The sequence below is a fragment of the Gekko japonicus genome, unplaced genomic scaffold, assembly GCF_001447785.1.
Source record: "Gekko japonicus isolate JY-2015 unplaced genomic scaffold, Gekko_japonicus_V1.1 scaffold302, whole genome shotgun sequence".
Lineage (NCBI taxonomy): Eukaryota > Metazoa > Chordata > Lepidosauria > Squamata > Gekkonidae > Gekko > Gekko japonicus.
Window position 1 is genome coordinate 601938 of NW_015170283.1, and position 11964 is coordinate 613901.

The window sequence follows — 11964 nt, forward strand, 5'->3', positions numbered from 1 at the left end:
GGAAAATGACTTGTCCTTTTAAAATCTGTCTCTTTTTCTTTATAAAACTGTAATAATCATATAAGAAACTCAGTTTTGATCAGTGAAACCCAACAGGGTTTGAAGGGTTAAATACCCTCTTCACTTTTTGTGTGACCCTGATCCAAACTGCACACTGTTTTTGACAGACAATGGAGGTCACAAATCTCAGGCCTTCAGGTGATGTTTCTGAAAAAACAAATAACACACCAAACATTTTACCTCCAAAATGTAGGTAATACAGCACATAACAGAACTTCAGTGTTGGTCCCTAAAATTTAGCAGGCTAATTTCAAAGACTACACATTATAAGAGCTTGTCATTTGACTGGTCAAAAGCAATGGTTAAATTAGTGGTCTAATATTTTTAAAACATTAATCTTATTTAATCTTTTTAAAAAGTCATCAACACATGTGATACTAATTATAAAAGCATATCAGTAACTATTACTGAAAGTACTTTATAACATAATAACGGGTATGATCACACGAGCAGTTTGGCCCGACATAGCCATCCTTCCCCTCTGGATTAAATGTGCACAGTCACACAACCACATCTATCAGGCATTCCCCAGGATGACTTGGTGGTGTTTTTGGTTCCTTGCACATTCATTGCATGTTGCCAGATGTCTGAACATGGGGGAGCATGCACAAAACGGATTGGAAGTCTGAACCTTTTCATTTCCATCACTGGGATTTTTTTTGCCTATATGCACATGAGCGCAGATGCGCATGAGCACATATGCGTACACATCAGCATATATGTGACCACCTGCATTTTAAAAAATTACCAGGCAGCATGGTTCATGGCTGAGGCACTGCGGTAATGTGGATGCTTGACCAGGGGACAGCCACATGGGTAACCCGTAGCAGGGTGTGCTGTCTGGATGATATGCCCCACAACATTTTAAACTGTTACAATTAGAGGCTGCGCCATAACGCACCAAGCCATCAGTGTGATCACACCCAATGTTCAATAAGGTTTCTGTTCATGAATTAAAATCCCCCTTCCTTGTCCCACGCCACAGACCAAAATCAGAAGAACCTGTGGTTTTTTTAACATTAAAATTGTATTGGATAGTTCACACACTTTCTCTCATAAATAATCACACCCAGACATAGAGGCACAATAATTTAACATCAGTTGTACATGATTCATTACACTTACCGTGGGTTGACTAAATGAATTGCTAGAAGTTCCAACCAACATGCATATTTGTTTGACACATGTATTCCCATGAAGTTGCTGGTCCCTCCAGGGTGATAATAGTTGTTAAGAACTTTCAAAGCAAATAACACTCCTAAATCAATATAAAGGAGTAAAATCACACCGAGACAAATTTGCAGATAAAATCAAAAACAATGAAGAGGTACAAATAGAAGCTTTAATCAATATTCTACTGAGCTTTATTATCAATCTTTGTTCTTCCTCCAAAAGTAAGTCCAATACGTTTCAGTTAACTCTTTCCACAACCTATTTGGTTTGGTGCAGCTTTTTAAGAGTAGAGAAATCTGAAAATCCAGCTGTTCATTTTGAAAAAAATAATTCGGTACCCACCATTCAGTTTTCCCATTTATTTACCTGCGAGAGGAACCAATATTCTCAGCATTTACATATCCAGAGGCAACACCTTGTTTCTCAATGAAAATTACTCCGCCCATCCAGAAAAAACTTAGCTGAGTTAGTGTGAGCTAGCTCACAGTTTTTTAGCCTCCGGCTCACAGATTTTTGTCTTAGCTTAGGAAGGAGGGCTTCAGAGCAAACTAATTCATGCAGCAGCCAAATCGCTCGCTCACTTTAATGCTAGGAGCTCACCAAGTAGAATTTTTGCTCACAGGACTCCACAGCTTAGAGGGACCCTTGACTGGTACTATTGTCTTGAACTATTGCCTTCTATCATATAGACTTTCCTTTTCTTTGCTGGACTTGTTCTACTGGTGCTACTTTCCTCCATTACTTCAGGGGTTATTTCTACCACAGTCAGCATTAATTGAATACCTTTTTAGCCACCAGTGAAGAACAGTATGCATCCAGCATCTCCTTCTGATTTAAGGAATGATGTCAGATGTTACCTATCTTGTAATACACTTCAATAATGTAAATAAAAGAGTAGATTGCCTTTGATATAATTTGATATGCTGAAATTTTGCTACAATAGTAGTCTCACATGTATAAATGAGGAAGAGAGCATACCTTGGAACAATTTCAAATCAGCTGAGATTCCTAGTGCAACTAATAAACAGTAGAGAAGAAATAGGACAGTCCTATTAGAAAGGGATTGCCAGATTGTTGCTCTTTGTAATCACTGTTCTATATGAATTAACTGATTTTATAATATTCCTTTACTCACATAAATTGCAATAGAGATATTTGGTGGGAGTGAGACTGAACTCTAGTTTAGGCTATAGTGACCCTTTATGCGGACAACCTTTGTAGACACAAGACTGCCATCTTTCAGTTTGGGAAAAATTGTTCCATGGCAAGAACATTTCTGTGATCCCAATTCTTACTATAACGTTTGAAAAAATGGGAGGTGGACTGAATGCTTTAAAAAAGCATTCTGGCAATATTCATGAAATACTTGATATGGGAGTCCAGCTGTAAGGAATACAATATTTTTATTAAGAGCTTTATAAGATGTATTTGTACAACATTCTCCCCTATTAAAGACTTCTGAAGACAAACGCAACATCACAGACACCAAAAGCACTGCCACAAAATATTTAACACACACGAACACACACACACAAAAAACTGCACAGCTACACCTCTTTACTAAAAGTCAGTGGCCCATTAAAAAGAAATAGAAATATTACAACGTTAGAGTATCTTACCTGAAAAACCTACAGCACAACTTAGCTTGTATACAGGATCATCCAGAAGTTCTGCAGCTACAATTTCCAAAATCATATATACAACTGCAACTAGCAGAGAAAATAATGCAATTATACATCCAAACAATGCACTTCCAAGCCTTCTTTCCAAGTTAATTCCTTTCCAAAGCAGAGAGACCATATTAAAATATAAATGCCAGTCGTCTGCATGATGAAACGGTGAAAGATACAAACGATGCCAATCTTTCATGTAAAGACACTTTTCAACACTAATGCATGTTTGATCGAGTCGTTTCAGAGGTTGTAAAAAGAGAAAAATGTTTACTGCCAAAGTCACCAGTGTGACAGGTGGAATTCTGGAAAATCCAACTTGATATATCTGAGAAAGTAGCAGAAGCAACCCAATATTTGTTGCTTTGTTTCTCCGCTGCATAACTACTTCTTTTACTCAAAGAAACTGCAAATCCCGGAATAGTGCTGAAATCTGGAAATAAGACAGATTTACAAAACTGAAATATGCTTGGAATCATAACATCAATACCAGAACAAAACATAAAACAGGTAGTGCTGAATGCTACTAAATGTTCTTTTATAGAAATTATAGAGAAGTAGGAAGAATAAAAACCCTGGTTGAAAGTTGGGCTGATAGTGAGCCATTTTATTTTTAAAATGTCCAACTAAAATGTCTTCTAAGAAGCAGAGGACTGAGGAGTGCAACAACAGCATCTGCATAAATCAATTAAGACAGTATATTTTAGCCAAGAAAATGCTTGAAAATAAAGAGTCTTCTCTTGGCAGTTCAGTTTGAGTCCAGTAGAACCTTAGGGACCAACAAGAGTTTCAGGGTATAAGCTTTCGAGACTCAAAACTCCCTTAGCCAGACACGAACAGAAATGCATATTGTAATCAGCTTGTATGGTACCTTTACAACATTCTGTACAACATCCCTCCGACTTTCCAACTAGAATAAAAGAGATCTCCATTTCTACTCAAGTCTGAAGAAGGGAGCTCTGACTCTTGAAATATTATATATCCCGAAACTCTTGCTGGTCTCTAAGGTGCTAGTGGACTTGAATTTAATTGTTATACTTCAGACCAACACAGCTACCCTCTGAAACCATCCTTTGACAGTGAAGAACTTCTGTTACCTTTTCCTTTCTGAATGATGTGAGGTGCCGACTATGAACGACAATTAAAGGTAGGCCACCACCACCACACACAAAAAAGGCAGCAACCCTACACACAATTAAATGGGATGTACTTTGAATACTGGAACTTACAAAGTTAACATACACAGAACTGAGCAGCACATTTTAGAAACCTGATTCACTCTCCCATTGAAATCAATGGGAATTAAAAGTGTTAACTAGGGGTCCAATGTTCTAAGCATCACTAATTTCACATCTAGATACTAGCTGTTTTACACATAAATTACACACCAATCATGGTGTGTAATTTTGGGGATATGTATTTTTAAGAAAAGCAGCTTCAAAGACTGGGGATATTTGTCCTGCTTACTGCTTCTTCACTTCAAACTCACTTCCTTCCCCACTCCCAAAGAATGTGAGCAAATGTGTTTTGAATCACATGGTGTAAAGAAATCAGGGGAATGGTTTAGGGCAAAGTCACACTACAGGTAGGAAAAGAGTTAAGTACATACTGCTACATCTTTGCTTCAAACTCCCCCATCCTAAAGCTGCTTTTCTAAAAACTCCAGGCATCTGGGTTCTAATAGGCACGTTTGCATGTGAGGTACAGTTGGCCCTTATGTTTTGTAATGAAACACGACTTAGAAAGAAAGAAATGTATTTATTCAAACACCTCTTTGGTGCTTTTTGAATGTGATGCATTTTCAACATAATATTTTCTACTGCTTAAAACATTCTTCCTCCAACCTCTGCTGTGTGCATTAAAAGACTAATGGCATTTTAGACAATGAAAGATTTATTCTGTTTTCTCCAATGATTTCCAACGTACATGCTTACAGAATAATCTTGAAGTGGATGCTTGTCTAACTTAAATCTGCCATGTGCCCACATTTTTTGTCACCTACACAAGATCAGTGCCCGCAAGTATATATTCTAGGAATGTAATTGTTTTGTACCAAATTAGTGAATAGTGTTTAAGGATGTATGTAAGCTGAACAGTGGCGGTTCTTATTCTTTGCTAAAATGCAACCTGTTTGTGAACTGAAGAATGGCGCATGAAATAATTATGAAAGTAATAATGCAGCGAAAGAAAACAACGTAACCTTAGAAGGAAAACACAAAAGATGCAGATAGCCCTATCCTATTCATAATTAAAATACTGCTGATTTTGCAGCCCTATCCTAAAGCATCTACTTGAAACTAATTCAAATAAACGTGTTTAAAAGATCATAGCCTTCTACACCAACAGTTTACACACGTTCCAAACCATGGTTTTCCTTTAATGTGCAATATGGGACATGCTTTTATTTATTTTTATTTTTTATCATATGTCTGTTTTATTATTTCATTCACTGATATGACATCTGAAGCAACAGTTTGTCCAAGTGGTGGTGTCCACACCACCAATTTTATTAATTAAGCTTTTATTCTACTTTTCAATGGAAAGACCATTATTCTGGAACTCCATAAATACTTTAGCCCCCAAGGGCTCTGGCGATGGTTTGCCACATTTAAACAACACAGAACAATACAAAACAGCGGCTAAAAATATCAGGAGATAGTATCAAAGCATTGGGAGATGAACCAGCAAAAAGTAATGATCTCTGCATAGGGTTGCCAAACTGCAGGTGGGGCCTGTGTATCTCCTGGAATTATAATCAATTTCCTACTAACAGAGATCAGTTCCCCTGGAGAAAATGGCTCTGGAAGGTAGACTCTGTGGCATTACACCCCACTGAGACCCCTCCCCAGGCTCCACTCCCAAATCTCCAGAAATTTCTCAACTAAGAGCTTATCTCTGAATACTCCTAATGGTATCGCTGAAGTGCTAACATACTATGCTTGAAATTAAAACACCACACAAAAACTATATACCAGTTAGGTACCATGAGGTATCTCTTCAGCAAATCCTATTCCGAATGCTGTGAAACAAAATCTGATTATACACGCAGACCAGTTCTATGCTTTTTGACTTGGAAGCTTACTCCCAAATAAGTGTACAGGGCTGCTGCCTTAATCTAAAATCCTGAACGTACGAACATGGAATTAGAAAGAAAACAAAATGTGTCTAGGACTGGATATTGACAGCACAGTATTGATCACTGCTCTCACAGCTTAGACCTCAAAAGGCACTGTTGTTGTCACCATTCTTAATAAAATGGGGAACAAATGTGATTCATTGGAAATCAATTGCTTTTAAAGTAATAAAATATTAATTTCTATTAAATCAGATCATCTTGATTCATACTCCACAAGTTTATTTTAAAGGAAAACTTAAAAGGCCTCCCCCACCTTAGCTGTTTGAAAGGGCAACAAGATTCGATCCTAAAAACACAGAATTATGATTTATAGAACCACAAACAGTAGGCATTTAGAATCCGTGGTGTCATAGTCTGACACTTTTTCCAACTTCTTTTGTCCTAGATTCTTCATGAATAATGCTACATGAAAGCTTTTAAAGACTTTTAAGAACTCACTTTTCAGAATTTTGCATATCATAACTTACGGTCAAAAAGAAATGAGGTAGTTCAAAAGAAATCTTCCAAAGCAAATTATGTAAATAATTTGTAAGCATATTTTTGCTTCCAGTTGAATCACACTGCATGAACTTCATTTCAGCAGAATATAGAACATTAAACATGTAACAGGGGTCATTTTCTAAAGCAAGACCTTGCAATTTACTAAGCACTCTAGGCTCACTTTTGGAAGAAAAATATGCCTATATGACGAGCACAGCCATTAAGGGATTTGCTTTAATTATCTTTGTGCCTAGACTCTTAGCATAAGAGCAACAAACTCAAGGCATTTAAATAAAAAGTATCATTCACATTCCATATGACACGTGCACTATACAGCATAGTCTGATTTGGTAACAAAATATTGCCCACTCCCTATGCCAATCCCTAGTCATCTGAACATGTCAAGCTCAGCATAGCTGTTAAATCACTACAAAAAATGATTCTACAATGTTAGTTGTGGAGCTAAACATCTAAATAGTTGTGGAGCTCTCATCTCCTAAATTAGAGGGGCAAATTAAGAGTAGAAAGTCCTACTCTCAGGTAAACCTGATGTGTTATGAAAATGTCTGACATACTTGAAGAATGTGCACTGAATGAACATTATATTACAAACTGGAAGATCAATAGAAAGGCAATTTGTATTCAGCAGGTGTCACTAGAGTGGGAAATAAACAATGCAAATGCATAGTGGTTTGATCAAGATATACTTGCGAATCCACCCCTATAAGAACAATTCAGTTCACATTCCTGAATCAATGAGTAGGGTACCAGGGTCATTTCACTTGTGACAAAGTCCTGGTGTTCCCCAGGTGTCTGGTCCACAGATGTGCATTGGGAGTTTTATGCTGGGTGATTAATTCCCAAGCGGGATGACAAGACAACTTTGGAATGTGAGAATTGGCCCTCAGGAAGGAGAAAGTTGAATGAAAAAGAAAATGCTGGTAGAAAAAAATGTGAGTCTTTGAGTAGTCTTGTATGTCAATTGGTATGCAAGTCTTTGCAAAGATATGATTGTAACATCTATCACTGGATAACTTTATTCATAGTGTTCCTAGCTATTTACATCCAATACTACTGAATCAGCCATATGCAAATATAACAATTATAATAAAACAAGAAGGGGGACCCGTGATACTCGCAGGGGGGGGAGCTCCACGCGGAGGAGGAAAGAGCCACAGGTAAGCCTTCTCCCCCCCCGGCACCAACGAGGCCTGTGTGGTTCCCGCCAGGTCCACCAAGCCTTCTCCTCCCCCAGCACCAATGGCGAGGCCAAACCTTCCCCCCGGCACCAATGGCAAGGCCCACACGGCTCCCAGCTGTCGGGCCCACCAAGCTTTTTCCCTCCCCCCCTTGTGGCCGCAGCAGTGGCGAGGCCTGAGTGGCCGGCCCACCAAGCCTTCTCCCGCCCAGTGGTGGCGGCAGCGAGGCAGTTCTCAGAGTGTTCTCTGCGCATGCGCAGGGAATGCTCTTTTACTTTTGGGGGGATTTAAATATTCCCCCTATAGTTTTTTATAGATTTCAGATTTTTCTGCACATCTGGGGATTGCTCCAAACGTGCAGGAAAATCTCTTTGCCCCCTAGGTGCCCCCGATGTGCAGATTTTGATATCCGGAAGCAGGGGGTGCCTTGGCTATTAGTATATAGATTTCAGAAGGCAACAGAAGCCAATATTATATTCCGTAGCATAAATGTTTAGATAGATGTTAGATAGAGATCCACATGCAGCTATTTGACATGCTAGCTGTGGCTCTTCTGAACACTGTTCCCCAAAGCTTGCATCTACCCCATGCCTCAGGAAAGTGGGAAAATCCATTTCCCAGTGGGGCTTGTGACTGCCACAGGCTTCCCAACTTGAAGCAGTCACCACTGCAGGAACTGGAAGAGGGGTAAAGCTGTAAGCCTCCCAGAGCAGCAAGCCAGAGATGGAAGTACAGGGCCTGTCCTCTCCAATAGCCCCCCACCCTTCTCCACAGGCTCTGAGCTCACATCCCTGCACCCAAGCAACTGTTAGGGGGAGAGCTAGCTGGCTGCAGAGAATACAACCACCACCACACCAGCCACCTGACCTACTGTGCCTTTTGATGAAGAGAGAGCAAAAAGGCAGAGTAAAAAGCCCTTCCATGTACTCCAGATAACAAAAAGGCTGGCTAAGGTTCAACAGTGCTAGGCAGAGACATGTTCATAATCTGGGTGTGGAACAGTGGTCATTGGGGGGGGGGGGGAGGTATTTGAGGATTTCCTACATTGCACTACGTTGGACTAGATTACCTTGGAGGTCCCTTCCCACTCTATGATTATATAAGTCATATGGTAATTGAAAACGTTATGATTATACATTTAATTTTAGCAGTTATATCACTGCGTTTATTTAGGGGGTTAAATCACAAGAAACAAAGGGAAAACACAGGGTATGAAAGTCAACAACAATTACATGATTGTTTTGATTCAAATAATTATACATGGTGTTTCTCCTGGCATACAGTCATATGGCTCTTTTGGTTGATGCTAAGCACAAACATGTCTCTCTGGAAGTCATCCAGACAGGTCAGTACTACTGAAATACAGGATATATCATAACCATAATGGAGTCAATCAACTCAGAGCCCATACAGGCACCCTTGCTGCTTGTTATATGGAGGAGCCAATCAAATTCCAAAAGTTTGCTGGGTCTCAAAACAGTTGCTAAGCCCAAAGCCAGGCATGTCTCACAAGAGGTTGTCACAGTGTACTGTAAGCACAGTTACATCTTTCCAAGCCCTTCAATTGACTTAGGAAAAGTGTTTAAGATTGTGCCAAAAATGTCTTTGAACTAGTTGTTGAGAAAAAGAATTTCAGCTGTAAAAGTGTCCTAAGAACACTTTCCTAGGAGTAAACCCCACTGAATAAAATAGGACTTACTTCTGAGTAGGCCTGCTTAGGATTGCTGCATCTTCAGTTACTATCCGAATTTTAATAGGCTACACTTTGTTTGATTTGAACAGCCTTTCAGCCCTCTAGCTAAGGAACACTGCAAGATAAACAGTTTTATAAGTTTGAGTCCAGTGGCACTTTTAAGGCCAACAAAGCTTTTTTCTGGTTATAAGCTTTGTGTGCATGCACGCTTCTTCAGATACATCTGAAGAAGCATGCATGCACACGAAAGCATATACCCAGAATAAAACATTGTTGGTCTTAAAAGGTGCCACTGGACTCAAACTTTGTTCTGCTGCTTCAGAGCAACACAGCTGCACCCCTGAATTCAGTTTTAAACATGATATTACAGGCCACTTCCAGCTGTACAAGGAGATGGTTCTAACCAAACAAGCAAATAAACCAAAAAATGCAAACAAATTGTAAAAGTGTACAGTCCTGAGGAAAAAAGTGAGAAAATGATGTGAAATGAAATAGCAACGGAGACTCCTCCCCCTGCAAAAGCTCAAGCGGGGCTTTATTACTCAAACTCTTTTCCCAAGATAGATTCAGGTGGGTAGCTGTGTTGGTCTGAAGCAGAACAAAAGTTTGAGTCCAGTGGCACCTTTAAGACCAACAAAGTTTTATTCAAGGTATAAGCTTTCATTTGTACACACACTTTTTCAGATACAATGAAATGGAAATTATCAGTCCATAGATACATTGTGGAATACTGACAGTAATTAACTGAGAGCTTACCATTACGCCCCAGATAAATGGACACAAAATGACATCAAGAATCACAAGACTGGGAAACCTGTAGAATACTTCAACCTTCCAGGACATTCAATAGGTGCCCTCAAAGTTAGGAACAGACTAGGAAGGGAAATTGTTGAGTTGCCAGTTATTACATCACTCAGAACAATGGAATCCCCAGGACTTAACAGGGATATTGATTTATCATCTCACTACATATGCTAACCCCCATTCAGCCCTTACATCTGTATTCAATCCCCTAGAAGGGCCATATATCCTCTTTATTTTATTTTTTTATTTGGAATAATAGAACAGTAGATTATAACGTAATATAATGAATAGTAGAATGTAATGTAATTTGGAATGGTAGACTGGAATGTATTTCTCTGGTCTGGGGACAGGGAAGATAATGCTACACAGCCAATCACCCCAGTTCAAAGAAGAACTGTAAGGTTGCCTCCATGCTGGAGAGGAGACAGATGGAGCGTAATAGCAGGGTGGTCTCAGTTAATTACTCTCAGCATTCCACAGTTAAAGCCCATCAATCTCCATTTTTGACACATTTATTTCCTTCACTACGCTCCCTCCCCCCCATTAAACCCAAACAAATCGTAACCTTATAAATGGATCTGGTAAACATCTTCATTATGTTGTATGCTAATTTCCTGCTCACCTTCTACCTATATGTCTGGACTGGTAACTTACATTTCATTGTATCTGAAGAAGTCTGTGTGTACAGGAAAGCTAATACCTTGAACAAAACATTTTTGGTCTTAAAGGTGCCACTGGACTGGAACTTTGTTCTTCCCCTAAGAGACAGTTTCCCACCCAGCTACAGGAAGACATTCCAGCAAGGCGGAAGCGCGTCACCCAGCGCCTCATCCGCCGCTTTTGTGTCCATTTATCTGGGGCGTAATCCGCCGCTTTCACGTTCTCTGAGGGAGAGTGAGGGTGAAAGCGAGCCCTCCACGGGCAAAGCACCCAGTTCCAAGCCCCGAAAAGCTCCTGCTCCACTCTCCCTCATCAGACTTACGTTCAGCACTGCGCTGCGTACGCCGCGCTCGAGGGACGAAGCAACGCCCCCCCCCCCACGTGACCCAATCACGAACCGGGAAAGACGGCAGAAAGGAGAGGCAACGCCGCCTCTCCCCTCCCCGCGGTGCTGTGACGGCACAGAGCGCGCGACACGCCACCGGGCAAGGAACTTTTCGCCGCGTTCATAATAACGCTGGAGCAAATGTAGGCGTCGCTAGTAGCGAGTAACCGGTATGGCGCACGCGCGGCCCATTTGTCGTCGGTGGAACCCATCGCGCGCGTATCTGTTCCCTCCCCAGTCTTCTAGGGTGTGAGAGAAAATACTCTCCAGCAGGGAGAGTTATTGGCATGTTCACACGGAAGTGCCACAGAATTCAGTGGGACTTGCTCCCAAGGAAACGCACAAAACCTGCAGAAGGTGCGGCGAGCCTGGAAGGGACAAAGGACGCCATTTGAAAGCCATTAGGGCAACTCAGTGAATCATTGAAGATAGCGAGAGGGTCCTTATGTTGGTCCGATTCCGGTAACTTCGCTCCGGTGATGTCGAGAAGAGACACAAAAATGCCTTGTTTATTATTTATTCATTGTCTGCCTCTTTGTCACTTGGAATCAAAGTAAATTGTGTATTGTAAATCAAGATAAATAGCCGTGTTAGTCAGTCTGTAGCAGTAGAAAAGAGCAACAGTAGCAGCGTAAAGACTAACAAAATATGTGGCAGGGTATGAGCTTTCGTGAGTCACTGCTCACTCCTTCAAAACTCACAAA

At 40.4% G+C, this 11964-nt stretch overlaps 1 protein-coding gene across 1 annotated transcript in view; it reads right to left on the reverse strand.

Annotated features, from left to right (window-relative positions):
* The window catches only part of RHBDD1 (rhomboid domain containing 1), a 50159-nt gene extending 38920 nt beyond the window's left edge, over positions 1 to 11239 (reverse strand). The window contains exons 1-3 of the mRNA XM_015417837.1: positions 11198 to 11239; positions 2853 to 3336; positions 1186 to 1318 (exon numbers count right to left, since the gene is read on the reverse strand). Of these exons, the coding sequence (XP_015273323.1) occupies positions 1186 to 1318; positions 2853 to 3285 (566 nt within the window). The 5' untranslated portion in view covers positions 3286 to 3336; positions 11198 to 11239. The remainder of the gene's footprint in view (positions 1 to 1185; positions 1319 to 2852; positions 3337 to 11197) is intronic.
* Positions 11240 to 11964: the final 725 nt, after the last annotated feature.